The sequence below is a fragment of the Podarcis filfolensis genome (assembly GCF_964270895.1).
Source record: "Podarcis filfolensis genome assembly, chromosome: 7".
In the NCBI taxonomy this organism is placed as follows: Eukaryota; Metazoa; Chordata; class Lepidosauria; order Squamata; family Lacertidae; genus Podarcis; species Podarcis filfolensis.
Window position 1 is genome coordinate 66,152,305 of NC_139603.1, and position 24,151 is coordinate 66,176,455.

At 42.5% G+C, this 24,151-nt stretch overlaps 1 protein-coding gene across 1 annotated transcript; it reads right to left on the bottom strand.

The window, feature by feature from the left end:
* Positions 1-1,543: 1,543 nt before the first annotated feature.
* RAD54B (RAD54 homolog B) lies at positions 1,544-24,071 on the bottom strand. Its single transcript, XM_083622713.1, has 14 exons — positions 19,839-24,071; positions 19,112-19,303; positions 17,899-18,183; positions 16,400-16,562; positions 15,077-15,302; positions 11,747-11,954; positions 11,312-11,451; positions 9,544-9,834; positions 7,639-7,713; positions 7,137-7,312; positions 5,490-5,751; positions 3,723-3,789; positions 3,364-3,564; positions 1,544-1,990 (listed from the first exon to the last, which is right to left on the bottom strand). Exons 3-14 carry the CDS (start codon positions 18,128-18,130, stop codon positions 1,794-1,796), a joined length of 2,238 nt encoding a protein of 745 aa, XP_083478839.1. The 5' UTR covers positions 18,131-18,183; positions 19,112-19,303; positions 19,839-24,071; the 3' UTR covers positions 1,544-1,793.
* Between the last annotated feature and the right edge of the window lie 80 nt (positions 24,072-24,151).

Below are 24,151 nucleotides of genomic sequence, written 5' to 3' on the forward strand. Positions count from 1 at the left end.
CTTTTTTGTAACATAGTTTAAAGACAAAAATGAATAAAAGCTAACGTGGTTGCACTGATATACATCTTTGTTTAAATAACAGCATATGACATACAATTACATAAAAATAAAAATAGAACAACAAACACTCAGATAATTTTTTCCAGATATATTAACAAAGTTGTGCCGAGCTGGTTTATTGTTCTCATGATGCATTTTTACTACGTTGTCAGGAAGAGTTGGTTTTTACTGGAGATTATTGTCCACTTTGTGGAGAAATTTCCTCCAACAGCAGGCTATACACTTCAAAATGAATTAAGAAATGTGCATGTGTGGAGTAATATGTCCTTTAATTTATAGTATTCATTCTGTTTGCATTTATCACTGGGTTATAGGATATAATTGAATAAAACCAAGAAGTTAGATAAACATGCACAGCATTATTGTTGGAAATTAGTCAGATGTTATATGAAATACAGTCGTACCTGAGGTTAAGAACTTGATTTGTTCCGGAGGTCCATTCTTAACCTGAAACTGTTCTTAACCTGAAGCACCACTTTAGCTAATGGGGCCTCCCACTGCTGCCGCGCCGCCGGAGCACAATTTCTGTTCTCATCCTGAAGCAAAGTTCTTACCCCAAGGTACTATTTCTGGGTTAGCGGAGTCTGTAACCTGAAGCGTATGTAACCCGAGGTACCACTGTAGTATGAAATTGGACTACAAAAGCTGTAGCAAGTGTTCTGGGCAGTTTTATGTTTCAACACAAACACTGCCTAGCATTTGGTGAAAAGCATTGTGCTTGGTAGACATGTCTGCTCATTGTATCAAAGTGATAGCACAGAACACCCTGGGATGGAAAATATTATTAGAGGATATTCTTCATCTTGCTGATGCGACGTACCTGAGGCCTCAGAAATTATGGCAGGTCCATCTCATCCATCACTGTCTACTAACGCCAGTGACTTGCCAAAGTCCTTCCCACCACTGCTTCTTACTGGGAATTGAACCTAGAACCTTCTGCATGCAAAACAGAGCCTTTTCCACTGAGCTATGGTCTTCTCCTTTAAACATTTCTTTAAAATACAAGTAAGTCAGGGAAGAAGGTGGGATTTCAGCCAGCAGCCCCAAGGACACAACATGAGGGCTAATGACCATGACTAATAACTACACCCCAGGAGTGGGACCAATGAATGCAAATGGTAGATCATTTGATAGCAACACACTAAGTGCTGTAGAAAAGCACACTTTAATAATAATAACATTTCTCTCCACCAAGTCCTAGCACAGCTGGTGTTATGTCATTTGTCAATAACTGCATCAAAGGGACTATCCAAAAGAGGCTCATGACATGTATAGAACATTCCTATGATTCCATTAGTAATAAGTAATAAGAGGAGAAATATTTGCCAAAGTTGGAATACACAACGGTAGCACAGCCATGAAGACATGGAAACTGTGAGCAACAAATGAAGGCTTACTGCTACGGAAATAATAGCCATGATAATAGCCATGATAATAAGAAGGTCTCTTCCACGTATGACATAAAGGAAACCCTTGGGCTGGGTTAGCTCCAAGTAAGATATTACAAAATAATTTTATTTATGGCACCAAATCAGAAAAAGTAATAGTAAACAAGATGTCTTCCCCAACCATAATTTATTCTGAGGATTGTATCTTCCCCCAATATTAACCTTATTACATGCTCTTTATAATTCCCCAACAATCCCATTAGTTTGCTTTGCTTGTAAAAGATAACGCACAAACGTCCATTGTGACTAAGGGAGAAACTAACGTTCCTGTTTAGATGGCATCATTTAGTTGGTCATATTTTGGAAAACGAATGTAATGTTTTCTTTTACTCTTCTAAGAAAGGGATTGGGAAGATTTTCGTGATTCCCAGAATAGTGTTTCCATTGCATCAACTGTGACATAGAGAGAGGCTTTTTTGAGTCAGGTTTCACATTGCTTTGGCCAAGCTGGCAATCTTGTAGAGAAAGGTTTTCCGAGGGACCTGAAAGAAATGGCATTTTTAGAGACGCAGGGAAGAACATCAAATGCCAAATCTGTTATTTTTGACAAAGAACAGTGTGAAAATTATGAAACGGATACAAGATCATGGGAACGAGTCCTTAATTTGTCCCCGTTTAAGGTGTTTAAGCATGTGTAGGTGTGTGTGAGCGTGTGACTGAAAGAGCAAAGGCCTATCTAGTCCAGCATCCTCTTTCCCAAAGGGGTCAACCAGATTCTATGTACCTGGAAGCGCACAAACAGTTCAAGAAAGCACTATGTGTCTTCTGCTTTTTCTCCTCAGCAAGTGGTAACTGAGAGGCATGTTGTCTCTGATCCTGGAGATAATACGTACAACACAGCCATCCTGACTAATAGCCAGTGATAACATTCTCCATGAATTTGTGTAAAGTGGTACCTCGGGTTATGAACTTAATTCGTTCTGGAGGTCCGTTCTTAACCTGAAACTGTTCTTAACCTAAGGTACCACTTTAGCTAATGGGGCCTCCTGCTGCTGCTGCACGATTTCTGTTCTCATCCTGAAGCAAAGTTCTTAACCCAAGTTAGCGGAGTCTGTAACCCGAGGTACCACTGTAATCCCCCTTTAAAAGATATCTAAGATAGTGGGTATCACCAGATCTTGTGGCAGTGGATTTCGTAGGTTAACTCTGTACTGTGAGAAGAAGTCCTCCCTTTCATCTGTCCCCAATCTACCACCTATGATTATGATTCAACATGGGTCAAATTATTGCACAAAAGGCATAGATTGGATCACAAACTGGGAAACTTGCACACCCACAATCTGCTGTTGGCTTGGATAGCTCAGTTGGATAGAGCATGGTGCTGGTAACGCCAAGGTTGCAGGTTTGATCCCTGTACGGGAGAGCCGCAAAGCAGGGGGTTGGGCTAGAATTCAGGATTCCTCAACCTCGGCCCTCCAGATGTTTTGAGACTACCATTCCCAGCATCCCTGACCACTGGCCCTGCTAGCTAGGGATCATGGGAGTTGTAGGTCAAAAACATCTGGAGGGCCGAGGTGAAGGAAGCCTGAGGTAGATGATCCTCAGGGTCCCTTCAAATCACACAATTCTATTAATCTATTCTGTTACAGCTCCCATCACCTCTAACTATTGGCCACTGGCCATGCTGGATGTTAGTCATCAGGAGGGCAACAGCAGGTTCTCCATCCCTGATTTAGAGGTTCCACAAAGAGGCAATTTGTTATTCACATAAAAGCAATTAGCACTGAAAGCTACCAATCCCTATTTTTGCAATTTATAAAGACATTAAGGGAATGCTGGGAACCAAATTGTATACCGAGTTGGAGAGGAGCCAGTGGCCAGTGGAGAGGAGGAACAAAAGCAAAACAAAACTCACCTAGGTCACCTTCCTTTTCTGTACATTTACACTCCAGCAAATCGTGGGTAAGGCAGCTAGACTCTTCATGCAGGGTGAACAGATCTCTAAGTTCTTCAACAGAAAAACGGATGTGTTCGGATCCCTTGGAAAAGTCGACAACTGCCCCAGAGAGCCCTTGCTTACTGATCTGTCTCTGATAGATTTTCTCTTCTATTGTGCCTGCATTGAAAAAAGCAGAGACACTGGTTTTATTTCTGGAAATGAGGGCCTGAAATAAAAGCCAACAGAAAATGCTGTATAATTCTTAAGAGCGGATACATCTAGAGATGTTTCCTGCGAACCAAACTCAAACAAGAGTTTGCAAATATGCGGCGGACCTGTAGTAAGCAGTCTGTAAATATGCACTGTATGTCTCTGCCCATCTCTCCAAACTCTGGCCATTGCCTAAAAGGGAAGGAGAAAGGAAATATGACTGAGCACACTATTCTGTATTATGTGGCTGGCAAACGCATCTCACCTTATTTAAATTTACCCGCTTCTCTAACATTTGGTTGTCAGTTCTTTTTCGGACCCAAACTACCAAGTCCCGGAATTTATAAGAAAAAACAAGTTCAACATAAACCTATATATGTTTATTATAAAGTGGATCCCACTGGCTAAAACTACATGTGAAGGAGAACCGTAACTGGGGCTGCCAACTTCTCTTCCCTGTCTTATAAACAGCTGTGGGTGACGCAGTATTTGGACTGAGGCATGGCAGGAGGGGAGTGCAAGCCCGAACTTCCACCTGCCAATTGCGTAATAAAAATCAGCATCCTTCCCTATAGCTGCTATTAGCTACGGAGAGGAAAACACACACAGGCCTTCCACAGCTAATAGAAGCTTCTGGCATAAGGGATTATCTATCACTCAGCACAATGGTAAAGGGTTAAAACCCCATTCATCGGCTCTGCAGTGCCACTCCAAATCAGGCCTCCCTGAGGCTGTGGCAGCACCAGTCACAGAACAACTCATATTAACTATGGCCTTAAGATGACTCCATTAAAACCAACAGAATGTGTATCATCAATTTCAAGAGCAAAGCATCCAGTGGCCATGGCCAACCAAACTGAATTGTCAAAACTACACAGGCTCCTCCCCCCCTTTATTATGTTTACAGCATCTCTACCATCCCTAACCCTTTCCCAACAAATTAAGGCAATGTACGACTCCACTGGATGAAAGCCCGTTTCCTCCATACACATCTAATTTTAAAAGTAATTTAGTATTAAAAACAGCAGCCATCTCTACAATTTTTTTACCCTGTGTGTGTCTGTGCATAATGTGCAAAACAATGGTTAAGATCCAAAGAACAACTTTAGTTGTGCAAGGCCTTTGGCAAGCCCAGCGACTTTTTTTTTTTTTAACTTCTTTGAGCAACAGGCCTCCATGTCAGATCACAAATTTTCTTTTTAACCTTCCTCGGTTTCAAGATCAGTGAGCTACATGAGGAACTAGTGCTTTTTGGGGGGGAGGGGGTTTATTGGGTTACTGCTTTTGGTTTGATTTTATATGTTGTGGTCTTATTGTGAACTGCCCTGAGACCTCCAGGAATAGGGCAGTGTATATGTTGAATAAAATAATAATAATAATAATAATAATAATAATAATAATAATAATAACAATAATAATAATAATAATAATAATAATAATATAATGGCAACGGCTTACTTCAAAGCGTGGTTCAGACAACGAATGCAAGGGGAATTATTCAGCACTTCAGATATTTTAACCATCCTGCATAAATCAGTTATGGCATTTTCGTTCCTTGCAGCTGAGCTCAAAATAATGAGACCCCTATGCAACTAGCTATTCTCAAAGTAACTACCATATAGCCCACGGAAAGGAGAAGTTTGCCTATTTGAATTGGGCTTTGAGCATCCTGTTTGAAATTTCCTGTGGGAAAGTGAGTTAAACTTCTGCAATGGAAAATATTAATTCCACCTGCATCCATCTTTGGTAAGTATGCTCAGCAACCCCAGGGCACAGGCCTGCATACAAAATGGTATCAATCTGAATGTTTCTTTGAACAAAAATGCGTGCCATTAAACAGCTGCTGCTAATGATGCCTGGTGTAAAAGGCTTTTCAGACATTCACAACAAACCTGAATATCCGTGGCTGGATTCCAATCGATATCATATAAGATTAAATGGGAGGCCCCAACGAGGTTCAGACCCACACCACCAGCCTTTGAACTCAGCAGGAAGATAAAAGATGGGCAGAATTTACTATTAAAACCATCAACGATCTGCTGTCTTTGGGAGACGGGAGTGTTGCCGTCAAGCCTTGCATAGGAATATCCATGGCGTTTGCACACCTCTTGCAATATGTTCAGGGTCTGTGTGTAATTGGATACCACCACGACTCTGTCAATCCAGAATACAGTAGATCTGTTACTGGCTAATACAGTTCCTTCATGTTCATTGCATTTAAATCTCCAAAACGTATATATCGTTAGCGTGTGTACCAAGGGCAGGGTACATAATTTGCATGCAAAAAGGTCCAGGGTTCAAATCCTTGGAACCTCTAGGTATAGAGTCGAGAAAGGCTCCTTTTAGCACAGAACAGGTCCAGGTAAGTGCCAGGCCACAAGCCACATGCGGTCTGCAGCACTTTTGGATCTGGCCTGCAGCATCCCCTCCTCAGCACTGCCCACCCCCCCACCCCCAAGAAAGTTTCCATTCACACAAATGAGAGATATTTTCTTAATTCCTGCCCGGGTTGCGGCAGGGTGAATTAGAGCAGGCAGCTGGGAAGGGGAGGGTAACACTCCCCTGCGGTAACTAGTTTTTTAAAAAGGTCCCATATGCTATGTGGAAGAGGTTATTTTGTGTGGGGGGGGTCATCATAGCAGCTGAGGGCTGTAGACAATATTGAGCTAGATTGGACCAATCGTCTGTCTCAATACTAGCCTGCTTCCCAGGCTACAACTTTGCTAAAACTCAGTGAATGCCAGGTTATCAGATGAACAACATTATAGAGACCTAGCCTTCTTCCTTCAAAGAGCACAGGGTGACAAATAGCCATGGGGCAGAGGTTGAGCAAGAGTGTTTTAGCCAGATGCCACCTGCATGGTTCTAAGAAGTGCATTGTTGTGGTTCAGGAGGGAGGGGGTTTGCCTTGTTTTTACTCCTGCCCATGCAAAATGGGCTCCACCTGGTACGCAGGCTGAGACCCTACCTGCCCGCGGACTGTCTCACCAGAGCGGTGCATGCTCTAGTTATCTCCCACTTGGACTACTGCAATGCGCTCTACGTGGGGCTACCTTTGAAGGTGACCCAGAAACTACAACTAATTCAGAATGCGGCAGCTAGACTGGTGACTGGGGGCGGCCACTGAGACCACATAACACTGGTCTTGAAAGACCTACATTGGCTCCCAGTAAGTTTCTGAGCACAATTCAAAGTGTTGGTGTCGACCTTTAAAGCCCTAAACGGCCCTCCCATCAGATGTCAGAGAGATAAACAACTACCTGACATTCAGAAGACATCTGAAGGCAGCCCTATTCAGGGAAGTTTTTAATGTGTGACATTTTAGTGTATTTTTGGTCTTTGTTGGAAGCCGCCCAGAGTGGCTGGGGAAACCCAGCCAGATGGGCAGGGTACAAATAATAAATTATTATTATTATAACATCAATTGTTAGGACCATCTGTTCTAGGTGTATGTCATCTGAGAGAAATCAGATTAAATCAAAAGATTCAACTACACTAAAAAAAAAGAGAGAGAGAAGCTGACCAAACCAATTTCCTACCTTTCTGAAGGGCTCAGTTCTCGAATTGCTGCCAGCAACTGCGTCAGCACGTTCAACTTCCCCGAGTCAGTCTCAGAGAAAGAGGTTGGGGTATGTTCTTGAGAAACAATATCAAGCAAAGCCTCATGGAGGTTCTGTTTCTCTTGTACATCACAACTGGGATCACATCCTTTGTCCTAGAAAAAGAACAGTTCATTAAAAGTTGGGTGGCTTTTATTGTTAACATGACATATTATTTTTAAAGCATCAGGCACCACACTTCAGACAAGTTTACTCTGGATCTTGGAAGGGTGCAGTTAATCACTAAAGCCGATTTTTTTCCCTTCAGTGACAAACAAAAGTTATTAAAGCCTTACAGCAAAACATTTCTGCTTCTTCCTTCTTCATCTGCTCTGAAGTGAATAAAAGGCTGCTGTAGCCAAAGTGGGTGTTATAAAGCATTGAGGACAGAATATCCCAAAATGTTGAATACGTAGATAATACTGCAAGTATTAATTCTTACTTTTCCTTTGACAGAGCTCCCACTCCATGCCAGCAGTTTAAATGACAACGCTTCTTTGCAGGATTGTGTGTGTTTCTAATTAAAGGCAAAAAGTTGCATGGCTTGAAAAAACTCTTGTTAAAGCTCAGTAAGGTTTACAAGTCTAAACTATGCAATCAGCACCACTTAGCTCCATGGAGCTTACTCCCATGAAACTATATACAGGACTGCAATTATTCCAGTACTAATAAATTGGGTATCACGCTATGTACCGTGGCTCTTTTGCACACACACAGCATCATGATGGAACAAGAGAGCTGCCTGTAAAATTGACTATGACACATCCTGCCTCCGCCTGTGGGCCTGATCCACACTGTGCGTGTTGGGGAAGGCAGAGGAAATGACTATGTTTTGTGTATATATAAATATAAATGTATATATATATATATATATATATATATATATATATATATATATATATACACACACACAGACAAATATATATAAATATAATGTATTTCCAAGTAGAAGGTTCAAAGTTGCCACTAAAGCAAATAAAGAAGCATCTTAGGCAGGGGATGCTTGGCAGGTCCTTGGCAGGAAAATCAGCATGGAAAAGATTCCATAAAGGTAGCATCATAGATCTGTAGGGATTTGGAAGGGACCTCGAGGGTCATCTAGTCCAACCCCCTGGAATGCAGGAACCTCAAGGAGATCATACATTTTTAAACGATTGCCCTGAAGGAATCATGGCTGCTACTGGCAATATAACACAACAGAAGCAATAGGCATTGCTTTGTAAAAGGACAAGATAAAATACGCTGGCATCTCTTGACATCTTTTATTAACTAGTTTGAGAGGGAGTTGGGGAGACGGGATAAGAAAAGCCCAATTAATAATGAGTGCAGAAGCCAGCTAAGAGAATAAAGACTGTAAGAAATGGAACTGATAAAGGTTAGCATTTCATTTTCACACTTTCCAGGCTTGAGGTTTTTGAAGAAATCAAAAGGTGCGGCTACTTTCTGAAGTACATAATTTCTCAAGGGATTTTTGCTGATCTGCTGGTAGCAGCAGCAGCAGCTGGCACTGCTGTAGTAAGTAACAAACAGGGCAGCCTCGAGGCAAAGGGAAAGGGAGACAAAGAAAATTCATTTGTCCTGTAACAGCAGCCAGAACATCTGAAGGGCTGGAAAAGAATTTGATCCTTGCCTCCAGTGCCTTCAACTGCAGCTGCAGCTGCCGCTGCTGATACTAACAACCCTCAAGAGCTGTTCCGTGTGCTCAGGTGAGAAAGTAGAAACCAAGAGAGAGGGAGGGGGCAAATATCTGCAGCAGTATCTGGGAGGGAAGCATCTTTCCCAAAGCTGCCATGGACAGGTTACTCCCAAAGGGTAAACATCAAAGGGCATTAGGGCTGTGTTAGAGGGAGTAATGATCTGAACCCCAGGTGAGAGATGGGGGTGGGGCTACAAGGGAAGCTCAGATAAAAGCTGGGAGGTGAACTGCCCGAAATAAGAGATGTGCCTGCCACACAATGTATGCATGTAATTTGTTTCTTCCTCTCACTGCCCACTCAGATCTGTTGACTCTGCAAGCACCATAGTTATTCACAACTTTCAAGGTTTGCTCCTACTCCCAGATGGTTCGTCAGAAAGTATAGAAGCAGCACCTTTCTTAACAAGATTATCATGTTGCTGAATCAGGTTTTTTAGGTGAATTAATATAATTGGGAATAGTTTCACTGCATTTTTGTGATAAACACGTTTTGAATTACTGTAATTTGTGAATTTATTGATATGCTTATGTGGTTTTTGATACTTGCTGGTCTTTATGTTGACTGAAATGCTGTCCACTGTGTTTTTCTTGGCACCGATAATGTGAGATGCTTTGTAAACAATGTGTTTAAACAAAGCACAATATACAAACCTTTATTGCTTTGAAGAGAAGACAGGGGTGGTTGCAAAGCTTTTTCAGAGCTCCAATGCATATTAAATGGGAGCTGTTTTCCAGACTACCCCGAAGGCAAGATCTAACAAACGGAGAGCTCAGCAGACTTCGATAGAGATCGAGCTGCAGTGCTGTTGGGCGGCAGAAAAGTATGCTCTCCAATTTAGGAGGGAGGAATTTGTTTATGACATCTTGGGTTCTTCTCAGAATGAAGAGTCCAGTGAGGCGAGTCAGTTCTGCTGCTCTTCTCTCTCCCAGTTCAATTTCTTCCTAAGTAAATGAAAAGGACAGTCAATCTGGCTCATACAAGCAATCTCAGCTTAATAGTAATGGTCTATAGATATAGAGTGAAGGGACGCGGGTGGCGCTGTGGGTAAAACCTCAGCGCCTAGGGCTTGCCGATCGCATGGTCGGCGGTTCGAATCCCCGCGGCAGAGTGAGCTCCCGTCTTTTGGTCCCAGCTCCTGCCCACCTAGCAGTTCGAAAGCACCCCTAAGTGCAAGTAGATAAATAGGTACCGCTTTATAGCGGGAAGGTAAACGGCGTTTCCGTGTGCTGCGCTGGTGCTGGCTCGCCAGAGCAGCTTCGTCACGCTGGCCACGTGACCCGGAAATGTCTCCGGACAGCGCTGGCCCCCGGCCTCTTAAGTGAGATGGGCGCACAACCCTAGAGTCCGACACGTCTGGCCCGTACGGGCAGGGGTACCTTTATAGATATAGAGACCTACAATGTTGTATTGAGACGTGTTCCTCTTCGAGTCAGGCAGACACATCCCCCTCCAGGATACTCCATTCCATCCACCCCCTCCCCAGTCAGTCAGTACAGAACATGTGCAGTTCTGATACATCCCCCTACTGTGGGTGGGTGGTGACATCTTGGCTACACAAAGCAATGGCACCCACACCTGAATTTCAGAAATAGAGGGAATGATAAATCCAGTTCTCAAGTTCGCATACCACTCTACCTTGGCTAAGAAATGCAATCTGGAGCAGAGTTAAGACAATAGGGTTTCCATGAGGAAGAAGCAGACTTAGCCACTGTTAACATACACCCCTTAACTTTCTCCTGCATAAGTTAATAGTTGTCATTTCACTCCTATAGGGAAGAGTAAAGTACTGTGCCTGAGGACAACTGTTGCAATGAACACCAAACTTGCCACCCACTCCTGATACTGGGTGACTCATCCAATACCAGTAGGGATCCTCAAAATATGAGCATATTATGAGCATATGAAGTTCCTTTGTAACAGATGGGACCATTAGTCCAGCTACTACTGTATCGTTTATGGGGACTGGCTCTCTAGGATTTCAGGCAAGGATCTTTTCCAACCCCTTTTGAACTAGAGACCTTCTGCATGCAAAACATGGGCTCTGCTTCTAGGCTATGGCCCCTTCCCACTCATCATGCCAAATATGTTGTGCCTCTGTATACTGATGTGCTCTGTGCACACCCCACTCAGCAAAAGTTATGAGCATTTTGCCAGTTTTCAATAGTATTCAGCAATGGAAGCCACTATAGGGAGCTAAGACCAAATGGAGCCGTTTGTGTTGTACAATAAATTCTGAAAATCCTACTCAGGTTTTAGAAGTATGAACACATGTAACACTGCAAGGGTAAAGTTAAGTAATGCCCTTCTGTACAATCTCACCCAAAAGAACTGTTCATTCCTCATAAATTGTCAAGAAGCACCGGGTGCCCCTTAATTTTAAATCACGCTGTTCAATTCCAGATTTTGATGATAATGTACCTTTGTTGCTGAAGTCTCTCGGGATCTGAGAATAGGTTCCTCATATACTTTTTTGTATGTAGACAAAGGACCAAGTATTCCCGGATTTACATACTCTATTAATGCATAAAATTCTTGCAGATCATTTTGTACTGGAGTACCTTGGAAGAGAAAAGGAATGCATTTACACCTTCAGAAGGGCGCCCCCCGCCCCCCAGAGATGCTTACATTTTATTCATCTTCTGCATTACAATGTAAATTTATCTTTTTTACTGTATGGCAAACAGTGCTTCCAGCTAGAGGGGTCTGATCTCAACATCTTGTTTGGACACAAATAACTCTTCATGTAGTATCCTGAGAAGTGTTCCCTCTCCAGCTACATTCATAAATGTAACAAACACTTATTTTATCCCCATGCTAGTCCGTTTGCTGGCAACAGGATGATTAAGTACTCACCAGTCAGAATAATTCTCCTCTCACAAGACAGACTGGCAAGTGCAGTCGTCGTCTTAATAGCAGCATTTTTCAAGCGATGTCCCTCATCACAAATGACAAGGCCAAACTGCACCTTCTGTATTTGGTCCAGGGAGCGTAGAAACATCTCATAACTAATGATCAGGACTGAATAAAGCGGGGAATTGATGAACTCTTCTACTTTGTGATCCTGCAGATCGGAGAGAGAATTATAATGCTTTGTGGGTCAGGCAAGTTGGCAGTTTAAAGAAACAAAAATGCCTGTGTGTTTACTTCCTCACATAGCGGTTAGTTAATCTGTGTATGTCACTGCCATAAGACATGGGCTTAGTTGCTAGTTTAGATGGTTCTCAAAGGTGACAGCATCTTAAAAAGCAGAGACATCACCTTGCCAACAAAGGTCCGTATAGTTAAAGCTATGGTTTTCCCAGTAGTGATGTATGGAAGTGAAAGCTGGACCATAAAGAAGGCTGATCGCCGAAGAATTGATGCTTTTGAATTATGGTGCTGGAGGAGACTCTTGAGAGTCCCATGGACTGCAAGAAGATCAAACCTATCCATTCTTAAGGAAATCAGCCATGAGTGCTCACTGGAAGGACAGGTCCTGAAGCTGAGACTCCAATACTTTGGCCACCTCATGAGAAGAGAAGACTCCCTCGAAAAGACCCTGATGTTCGGAAAGATGGAGGGTACAAGGAGAAGGGGACAACAGAGGACGAGATGGTTGGACAGTGTTCTCGAAGCTACCAGCATGAGTTTGACCAAACTGCGGGAGGCAGTGGAAGACAGGAGTGCCTGGCGTGCTCTGGTCCATGGGGTCACGAAGAGTCAGACACGACTAAACAACCAAACAACAACAAAAGTGATTACTCCAGTTCACAGGGGAGAAAGCTATCCGTGGCCAATAGTCATGATGGCTGTACACTACCTGTTGGATGACAGGCACCATGCCCCTGAACACCAGCCACTGGGGAACAAGAGCAAGAGAGGGCTATTGCTTTCATGTGGGAAGCCCTGCTAGATGAGGGCAGTGGTTTGTCAAGCCCAGCATCTTGTTTCTCACACTGACCATGATGTGGGCTTCTTATGCATGCATGTGCATATAAACATCCTAATTCACATGCATACTCTCCAATCAGAAAATGTTGCACCTTCTGTTAATTGCAAAGCAGAATAATGGCTCTGGTGAGGGGGAGGCACCCTAGTGTTCTGGGGTTTTTTGCCCTTTCTCGTATCAATTGTTACATTTGTTCTAACAGCAGAGGAGAAAGGTGGAATGACAGATCACGGTAGGCCCATAACAGGAAATGCTATCCTCCTCCTGGCAATACTGATCGGAAAAAGAAGAAAGAAAGAAAGAAAGAAAGAAAGAAAGAAAGAAAGAAAGAAAGAAAGCTGCTAAAAAGCTCCTCATTATTCACAAATGGTGAGGTGCTTCTACTCAGTTGTGTTGCAAGTCCTTGGGTGGCTCCATTGACAACACCACACAGCATGTCAATGTAGAGTTGTAAAGTTACATCTAGATTTTATTGTCCCCACATGGGGAAGCAGCAAAAAGCAACACTCAAAATGATTTTTCAACTGTTTTTTACAATAGGAATACAAATGCTAACAAGGCGCAGTGTAAACATTCTCAAACCAGCTAACAGGCTCTGCAACAGTAAAAATAGAACTGAGGTCTATCCAAACACCAAGGAAAGTACCTAGCATTGTTACAGGTGACAGGTGAACATTGTTCCTGGTTCGCACATCATGTTAAACAATGGTTTAAAGAAATCTTAGTTAATAAGCCATGGCTTAGTGTTACATACTAACCCAGCAAAATGCCTTAACTATGCCTTGCTTGTGAAAACAAACCATGGTTTGTTGTTGCTTTACTGACCTTAACTATGGCTTAGTATTACATGTGAATGTAAGTACCTCCCTAACGATGGTTTATGTGTGTTTGTTTTGCTGCCCTGCCCAAATTGCCCACCAGGTTACTGCAACTTTAAGCAAGTGAAGCCAATCTTAGCATTCAGCAACTCTCACTAGAAAATTTCCTGAAGTTCACGTTGCTGCTAACTCTGACTAATAACAGGATCCTTTTCCCCATCCAACTCTGCCTTTCCCCACCCCCATCCCTGCCCCACTTCAATTCACAGCTGCAGCTCAAGCTGGAGTTGAAAACTTAAAGGGAATTTCTTTGACATATCGCTTTGAGCTCTACCTACTTTATCCAAGTGGGTACAGTTCACAGTAGCAGCAACTTTATGCCTGAATAGCAAAGCACAGAAATAGAAGAGAGAATGCCAAGTAAGTGAAGGAATTCAAGAAAGGTTCTATTCCTGTTGATGATTACAAATGAAACAGATGAAAATACTTGTGTGCATTATTGAAAACAGTCTTTTAACTATCCAGGAGCAGATGGGGAGGGGAGATGGGGGATGGCTCCAACACAGGTAAGGTTTAAAGGTAAAGGTAAAGGGATCCCTGACCATTAGGTCCAGTCGTGGCCGACTCTGGGGTTGCGGCGCTCATCTTGTTTTATTGGCTGAGGGAGCCGACGTATAGCTTCTGGGTCATGTGGCGAGCATGACTAAGCCGCTTCTGGCGAACCAGAGCAGCGCACGGAAACGCCGTTTACCTTCCCGCTGGAGTGGTACCTATTTATCTACTTGCACTTGGACGTGCTTTCAAACTGCTAGGTTGGCAGGAGCAGGGACCGAGCAATGGGAACTCACCCTGTCGTGGGGATTCAAACCCCCGACCTTCTGATCGGCAAGTTTACTGAGCTCAAATTTATGGTAATGGGTCAATTGTCAAGGACCCAGTGGGTAGACCAGAGGAGTGGAAGAAAAGGATTTCTAAAAAACACATGCTGCAAAGGAGTATGGGCATTTCTTTATTGGGAGAACGTAAGGAGAACACTGCAGGTTGATTAAAGTTGCTAAAGACTGCTAAGATTCCCACACCCTCGCTCTTGGAGCTGACCAATGGAAAGGGAAATGGTGACATGATGAGGCAATGCTAGCAGCTGGGCACTGCAAAGCCTTAAGGGAAGTCAGGAAGAGGGGCAGCTCAGGGCGAGAAGTAGGTCGCATGGAAAGAAGGCAGTGTATGACAAAACAGAGCATGGTGCTGATAATGCCAAGGTTGCAGGTTCAATCCCCATAAGGGACAGCTGCATATTCCTACATTGCAGGGGGTTGGACTAGATGATCCGCAGGGTCCCTTCCAGGATTCTATCTGCAGAACGTTCTTTGGCATTTTTCAATTAACAGTGGTTTAAGAATGGTTTAACATGATGTACAAGCCAGACTATTATCTCACCTGATCCACTAAGAACACCTTGATTCTCTCACTTCCCAGCCATTTTTGAAATTCTTTCCCCCAGTTCTTCACCAGACTCCCAGGAGTGACTATCAGTGCCTGTTTTATTACAGGTTTGCATCCATATGGCCCTTGACGCAGGAGAGTCCAGAGGACTGAAATGCACTGCAGAGTTTTTCCTAAACCCATTTCATCTGCAAGAATGGCTCCAAATCTACAGCTTACTCTGAAAAAAGACAATTGCATGGTTGATACTTTATTCTTCTTCTTTTAAAGCTTGGCAATTCTCTGCAAACCATTCTTAGGAAAATCCATATTGTTAAGCTATGCAAGTCCTTTTTTCTTTTTCACAAAAATATGTATTGAGGCCTGGCCTTAGATTTTTATTTCACTTACTTACTATTTGTATGTGTTGGTTCAGTCACACACCTTCAGTAATATGACAATGTTGTTACAAGGTGCATATCAAATAATTCAATTTAGTGCAAAACCAGAAAGGGTAAAAACCCCACAAGGGTAAAAACATTAATATACAGAAAAGGCTACAAAAATGAATAACAAAATAACATTTATGTTTATTAGCTTAATCTAGTATTTTTGCTTAGAATACACCTCCTTCTAAGTTTCTGAGGCTGTTTTCTTATACAACCTGAATCAAATTTGTAGAAAGCTCCTAACTTTGGCAAAAGCTTTCTCAACTTACTCTGATAAGGGAATGAGATTGGAACAGTTTTACTGAATGAACAGGAATCAATATCCCAACTTTCTCCTTTCATTGTGGTCTTCTCCTTTGTTGTTATTCAGAAGTCCAAGGAGGCTTACACTCAGGTAAGTCGGTACAGGATTGAAGTTTAAAATCCCTACTTCAAATTACAGAGTTTATATTGAGCAAATGGCATAGCAATTTCAACAATGAGCTTTCTCACTAACTTCCCTGTTAATATGTAACGTGTCAAGTGTATCTCGAATGAGTGCCCTGCTTCTCTGAGGGTGGAATTTGCTAGGAGAGAATCGGTTGCATTATTCATTAATAGAAACCTCCTGCTGCAGCTGGTCCAAATGCAATTCAACCGAATTAACCACCAGGGCTATGCCATTTCCTACCACTACAGCATACCCATGACATATAGGCCAATTCTCAATAAGCTTCAGAGATACCAGCCTGCCCCCCACCCCATGCCAAGGTTCTAAAAAAACCGATGAAATCAGAAAGCAGAAAGAAAGTTTGCCCACCTGTGTGATTTACTGCAGATGACTGAAAGGCCATACTTCAGCTTTTGTTCACGCAATTTAAAAAGAAGTACAAAATGATTATCCTCTTACCTCATTCCCATCATACATTCATAAAGAAATGCGGTCCCTTCCCGCTGGTGCGGTCGAAGATGGTTTACAATGTGGGGGTCCACAACAACATCCACCACAGGCAAGCCCAACTTGTTGAACAACCGCTGGTGATTTGGGGATGGGCGCAGCATAACTAAGCAATCTTAAATTTGAAGCACAGGAATCATGAAAGCAACATTACTGTTTATTCAGTAAAAGCTACTGGTTGGGGGAGAATCGGCAGCTGGCAAACACAGTTATGTTTTTAATTATCAGATTAAGTAAAGCAGCAGAACAGCAAGTGATTGTCAATGTTACCTAAATAGATTTTACACTTGTTTTGATTTAAATGCATGGTGTGGATATGCCCTCAAGGTATGAAGGAATATTTGACTAGCCACTGCTGCCTTCCCCAACCTGGTACCCACCAGCTGCTGTTGGACTCCAACTCCCATCAGCACCAGCCAGCAAGCCCAACAGTTAGAGCTGATGTGAATTATAATGTTATAAGAATGTTAAAGTCATATATATATATATAATAAATGTTCATAAATGTACCAAGCAAGCACATACATAAACGTATAAACCACATATCTGAAACCCCACAGAAAAAAAGTCCTGAAATCATTTTGTCTCTCCCAAACGACCTCAAATATTTATCTGCAAGGTCAAAGGAAATGGGGAGCCTCCCCATTGTCTCTATGCTCACAAATCCTGTCTCAAGGGCACATTTAAGAAATGAATAGGGTGAGCCTGTGACCTGGATTCAGGAATTGAGTAGTTATCATAACAAAAGAGTGGTCAGGATACCCAGGTAATCCAATCAGGTAACCTGGCAGACAGGATAAAAACAATGCACTCAGACTTCTGTTGTAGGCCACCCCTCCTCTGATGTATGTATGATGTATGGAGGGGTGGTCTTGGGCTCCAGGGTGGGCAGTTCAAAAGTCTATATAAGGGCTTGAGCGCATGGTTTGGGGTCCCTCCTGTCTCTTGCATGCGGCAGTGAGTACCCTGTTGCAACAGTTAATAAAGACCAGGCTTACTAGCTGCTTTGCTTTTCAATATTCTCTGGTTGGCCTCTGTTATTTTCTCCTACCAATAGATAACCTACAAAAGGACTCTATATGGGCTCTTGGGTACCCCATAAGGGAAAAGGAGCAGTTTTTTCTTATAACAATAAGAACAAACAATTGGAGGGCCCCTGGCTGGGAAAGGTTAGGCTGCTGCAGAAAAGAAAGCATCCTCTCCAAATTAATCAGATGAGTGGGCATTAGTTGCAGATTGTCCATTTAAATGTATTATTGCCTGTTACTAGCAACCCCTGCACATCTCCTCATGTAGATTCGAGATTTATTTAAAAAAATATTCACCCCAATATATTGGAGCAGAGGAGGCCAAAAAAACAGGGCCTAATCCTGCCAGTCTATTCAAATTCAGAAGAGGATAAAACAGAGGTTAAAAGCAGATTAAAGCAGGTGAACCATAAAAATCCTCACTTGGTGCGCATGGATCATGACGTGGGTTATAGTTCTGGGAGCCTTTGGGAGGATTTCCTTCAGTGTTAGTTTTGGATACATTTTTGAAAGGGTTGCAGAATGGTTTTACAGCAGCTTGCGAGACGTTCCAAATCTCCTCGGCAGTCTTCACACCAGACTGAAAACACTTGCCGCTTTTGAAGTCCTCTTCTGCAATTATGCCCATCACTTCAATTTCTTTGCCTCCAATCATCAGAGTCTGGCCTTGGTCAAAATTCTCCAGGTCTTTGACTTTGTATCCAGCACCTAAGAAAGGCCGCAAAATGTTTAGCTGAGATGAACAGAAAATTAAAATAATAGTCATAATAAAGCTGTCAGGTAAAAGTTAGACGAAGACTTTGGCCACATTAGGTTGGATCCAGAGTGCCCTGTCCATAAACGGAAAGGCTCCAAGATCAATGGAGACTCCTTGCTGGAAGAAGGGAAGGAGAAGGCAATTCTCATTGATTCCTCTAAAGCCCTGCAGCCTCCTTCTCATGCTTATCGAGAGGATTCCCCCAACCAGCTCCATGCATGTCTGTTTGAGAACCCCTGAATTAAGGGGTGTGAAGTATTACTATACTTTCGAACCATCAGAACAAAGCAAATAATTTGTTGGATTTATCAGTTAGAGTAAAAAAAAAAAAAAACCAAAATGGCGGGGTGCATTAAACATGAGCCTTCAGGGGCCTTCAGACTGAGATTTGGCTGCTTATTTCAAATAAGAGGCAGGTCTCTGCCTCTGAAGCTCCTGGTCACATGCATCTTTTCCTAAATACCCTCTTCTCTCTCCCAGTTCTCTTCTCAGACTCCTCTCTGTCCTTCCCCACATTCCTCCAGATCTTTCTCAAGCACCAATACTCAAACACTAAGTCCCTCTGTTCCTTCTGACCTACTTCCTTCTCAAGCCCCTCTGCCTCTTTTACTCTTCATTTCCCAATCCCATGCACCTGCCTGGCCCTTCTCTCTTGGATCTGAGCCCATAACCAATAGCAAGCAGCCAGAGACAATTCTGGCTTTCCTACTTCTCTGTGACACAAGAACACAGCCAATCACTGATGAAGATTGACCAAATTTCCTACTCCATTGTAATGCTGACCATACAAACAACTGTTTTCATTTTATTCAAGCACACATTCCTTTGGGGGCAGTGCTGAACTTCTACACATCAGAGTTGCACTCCAATTGGCATTACCTCTTCCAATGTCTCTGCCTTCTGTATCTTTCAGGGTTACCGACTTCCCTCTCACAATAAGAATGGCATCACCTTCCCACTTCTTGTGTTTTTTCTTGGAGGCCTTGCACCACACAACACTGAAGTATTTTGTGAGGCAGCCAGGCTCCTCCTGGTGCCTGGCTGTTGAGGTTGTCACTGGGCACGCTGAACCTGTAGAGGCGAAGACACACAAAGAAGGAGAGAGAGAGAGAGAGAGAGAGAGAGAGAGAGAGAGAGAGAGAGAGCTTGTAACACATCCCTCAGGTTGAGCCCAGGGAGGCAAATGACATGACAGCTGTGAATGCTAGCTCAGCTGTCAGTCTTTTCCCTTTCTTTGTGCTTTTAGATAGACTATATGCCTTTCTTTTTTTAAGAAAAAAAATTGAAACTTGCAGACACACTAAATTTGAGAAGTGTATATGGTACTTCCCATAACTTCAAAAGAAAAGGGGGAAAGTTTACTAGAACAAATGCTGAGCCTATTTAAATATAACCCAAACAGGTAATTTATACCATCTAGTATCTCTTGTCCACATTGTAGCATAATTCTTTTTATTTTTAATAATTTTTTTTAAATGACCATACTGTATACTGAAAAATGCAATTCTAGCAATAAATTTCAAATACACTGGTCGCAGTGGGTCTACTCTGATAATAATCATGCTTTCTACAGTGGAGCAGAAACATAGTTTATTCTAGTACTCACTATCTACATAATTTGAACATCCTTGCCTGTGTAGAATGTGTGGGATTACCTTGGAAGAAGTCAGAAAGATTATTCATTTTTTAAGCATTTTAATATGCTGTGCAGAAGCAATTCCATATAGACAAGCCAAAGACATTATTGGAAGGGGAAGACATAATCTTTCCAAACCACATTACATAAACCCGATTTGCATAAATGTAATTCATTCAATAATTTAAACAGGAAACTAATAGTAGAGACCAATTTTAATAAGGGTTATTCAAAGGTAGTCATGTGTATCTAAATATTAATGTTCTGCCCATCCTGTCTACCAACTTCCTTTAGTGTAAATTAAAAAAGCAAAATTTCTAGAATTTAGTAATCTGGAGTCTAAGCACACAAATGTTCCTTGATTTCCTAAAATCCCATTAACCTTATCATTTTGCACTAAAGTAGTTAGTAAGATCCCTGAGCAAGTGCTATCCGTATCAATATTTTTTTCTAACTCCAAAATATTTCAATATTTTTTGCAGCACAGGGAAGGAAAGAAAGAATGGGATACTTGTGAACTTTATCTCTGGACTGCATCAGATATTTTATCCTATTCTAGTCCTGAGGTGCCGCCCACAGAGCAAGGCAGGTTGATTGCTGCAGCACCATGGAGAGCTCCTAATGAACAACGTGCTTGACAAGGGTTGGAGGTGAGCCTTTGCCTCCAAGTCCATCTTTCTGATCCTCCACCTCTTTTATTGGAGCACTAGAGACTCTTAAAGGGCCAGCCCTTTGAGCTGAAGATAGGCACTTCTCCTTTGCTCTAGGTGTCCCATGCACTGTCAGACTGGTGGGGTAGCATAGGAGGCACTCAGTTTCTCAGGCCAGAACTAGCCGCCTGTGAGGGTCTCAGTTCGAGTTCTATGGCCCTGGTCCATGGGATCCTGTTTAGCGACTTCCTGCCAGTCAGCCTCATGGTCAGTGAACCCCCTGATCCCAAACATGAGACCTGAGGCTCTGAAGCTAGGAATCTGGTCTAGCTTCTCAGACAGTGGCAGTATAGCCTTTGACTCGTTGTCCTGGTCACTGCTGGACTTCAGGATTATGAACAGTTTTGTTTTCCAGTTACCTCTCTAGGCACACTGTGTTCCAGAGACAAATATTTACATTATTCAGGCAGCATAAAATGTTTTGAAAGAGTTGAAGTCCCTTGCTCTTACTGTTGTAGGATCTACCAGGCTTTTATTTTCTCCAGCCCTATCTTCCAGTTGGTTGAGACCCTTATAATGGTGGCAATTAAAATCAAACACAGTCTTTGATAGACTTGCTGAGAATATCTTTACCCTGCCTGACATTTTTCCTGATTTTCAGTCCCTGTCCTATGTTGCCTACTCTTGAACCTCTGCTTTCACTTCAATGACTACTGAATAAATACTCAACATCAAAAAATATTCCACCCACGTGACCTGTCAGCCTCTTCACCAGTTGTCCAGGCTTTCAACACAACCACTGTTGAGGTTATGTGTAAAATATTGGATTTTGGAGGCAGGCTTCTGGAGATGCCATTACCATTCCTTCATTGTCATCTCTGGTCAGTCCAATTCCACAAACTATTTTGTTAAAAACCTCTTCGGAAATTGTTCTTGGGGAAAGGTGAACATTGGTACTTACTGTGATAAGTTCCTTCTCTGTAGGAAGGAAGTGGGGTTGTCACTACCCACCTCTCCACTGGCAGGAAGTCAAACTTTTGATAGGGTACACCTGGTGGGCAGGGCAACCCCCTCATCAATTTGTGCTTAAGCAGGTAGCCTTATAGCCAAAAAATAAACAGGTGAAGAAGAGAAGACAACCCTGGTATGAGCTAAAGAGTAAGAGAACAGGGGTGGGGGAGAGACAGGTGGAGGAACAGAGCAGGTGCAGAAAGAGGAGCCAGGAAAAACAAGCCAAAGAAGAACAAAGGGAAATCCGGAACCATAGCTAGTCCAAGTAATATAAACACTGAAGCGCCTAATCAAATTCAACATGCTTTAAAGCATGTTATCAAACAGAAGGCAACCAAGCCAAGAACAGGTCCAAGTAAAAGGACTGAGGGCCATAATTCCAGCCATGAATCTGAAAGTCTGGGGTTTCTGCTTCAAAGCTTGCCTAAAGTTCCATTTATACTTGCTCAATTGTCCTAGCAGCTAAGAAACAGCTGGAGCTCAGATGTTAAAACAAAGAGGCTGAGTACGATCCAGGCAATGGTCATAAACTCCCTGCCCCTGCCTCTTCCCCCACACCCTCCCCAAATTTGCTGCAGAGGGTTGAGGGAAACCCCAGAACAGATTTAGGGGGCACATCAGTGCTTTTTTTCAGGGGGTATTCAAGAGTACGCAGTCCCAGCACCTCTTTTTTTGGTTATTAATAAGTGTAGCACTTACTGTAACAACTTCACGGTAAGTATCGGCACTTATTTTTCGGGGGGGGGAGCACTGGGCCCAGGGATACCAAGGGAGTGGGAAGGAAAGTTCCTGTGCTCATTTTAATAATGCAGTGGTTATGGTTATTTGTTCACTTATTATGTCAGCTATGTATATATTGCTTAACACCAGAGTTCTAAGCAATCAAGTTACAAAAGATAAAATCAGTTAAAATTAACCATAAAATCAGAAAATTTCTGATCTATAAAGATGTTAATTGCCGTAAGTAAGGAGTGGTGAAACACAATAATCTTTTAAATAAATATTTGCACTCTAAAGGGTTTTGAAGTTTATGGGAGTGGGGGGATACATATTTTGTCACCAGGTAGCTAGACTTATATATGCTACTGATCAAGATTACGGCAACTTCTCCAAAATATTTAATCAGTGATCTCTACACTCCTAAACTGTTTACAAGCTTTATTAAGGCCAATTTATTTCCAGGAATAAAGAGCTCATGAAAACAAAACAAAAAACCCAAAAACACAGATTGGGGGTGGCGGCAGGGAGATTGAGAGTATTCAAGCAATGCTCCCTAAGTGTAGGTAAAGAAGGATAAAGGATGAAAGGACTAAACCAAACAAGATTACGTGGAAGTAATCTCTTTCCCTGCCTCTTATTTTACAGGGCGATATCCTTTGCGCATATCAGAAATAGAAGAAGCTTTATCTAGGTGGCGGAGGGCCCCCTGAAAGGAAGCCAAAATTCAAGAGTGTGTGTGCAGGAAACTGGTTCAACTGGAACTGTTAGGCAAGTACAAGCTAGCAGCTTCAGAAACAGACAAATAATTAATTATTTCACACCTAAAACTCAGAAACATTAAAAAAAGCAGAGGAAGCTGCCTTCTATTGAGCTCTACCGTTGGGTATGGTACTTCCTCTTCAAAAGCCTACTCTCACTATTGTACTTTTATAATTAGGTTTTAGTATGTTCTGGCCCAGTTTGCATGTCCTAAGTAAGGGCTTGTCCACACCTTTACCTTTCCTCCGCTCATTCCAGACACGTTCTGCAATTTAAAACTCAGTGTCTGAGCACCTTTCCCCTGCCCCCTGGAGCTTTCCCTGCAAAAACCTGCTCTTCAAAGCTCAGTCAGAGGAACTGTCAATCCGTGGAAAACCCAAATTGATTTTTGCTCCAATTCAACTTTAAAGAGCAGGTTTCCATAAGGAAATCTTGGCGCAAAAACAAAACCCTAAAACCGCTTGGACACAGAGCATTTAAGTGCAAACCTCTGATTGGAAGAGCAAGACAATAGGCAAGTATGGATAAGCCCTAAACCAGGGACAAGGAACTTTTGGTCTGCAAGCCTCATTAGGACTGCTAGGACTTCCCATTTGGCCCTTGTGGCTATTTTAGCTAAGCCATGCTCAACTGCCCTACGCTTGACATCTTATGTGACTCTGGAAGGGGAGGCAGGATAGGTAAAGATGCATCTGGGCCAAAAGGCTTTGCTGATCGACTATTAGAAGTACCGCAGTGCTGCAATAAACCATAGTTACCATGAATATTGTGCATGCTTCACTTCTCCTTTATACCCAGTAGGAGCAACTAACTGTAATCCCTGGCAAAGCATTATTTGCGAACCTGGAATCATAGTTTCTTTTGCTCAAAACAAACCACAGTAGGTAAGCCAAGAACAAAACTTGCTTTAACAGTGTGGTGTGTCTGAAATGAAGATTCCTAGTTCAGATGTAACACTGATCCAGAGATCATGATTTGTTGCTTCTGTAGTCTAGAGGAGTAAAGGAGGAGCCCTCTGCAGTGCACACTCAAAACTATTCCGTTACCTATGGCTTATTGTGATGTACGAATGCCACCATTATACCCACCCTTGTTCAGGCCAACATAGAAAAGAATTGCTGGTCAGATATTTCCATGATAAAT

What these genes read in the sequence shown, in the direction of transcription:
- RAD54B (XM_083622713.1), bottom strand. Translation starts at nt 18,130, where the DNA reads ATGATTGGAGGCAAAGAAATTGAAGTGATGGGCATAATTGCAGAAGAG. An exon ending in GAATGTATGATGGGAATGAG is followed by an intron (nt 15,303 to 16,399) that starts GTAAGAGGATAA and finishes GTCTTTTTTCAG; the next exon opens with AGTAAGCTGTAGATTTGGAG. An exon ending in GAGGAGAATTATTCTGACTG is followed by an intron (nt 11,452 to 11,746) that starts GTGAGTACTTAA and finishes TTCTCTTCCAAG; the next exon opens with GTACTCCAGTACAAAATGAT.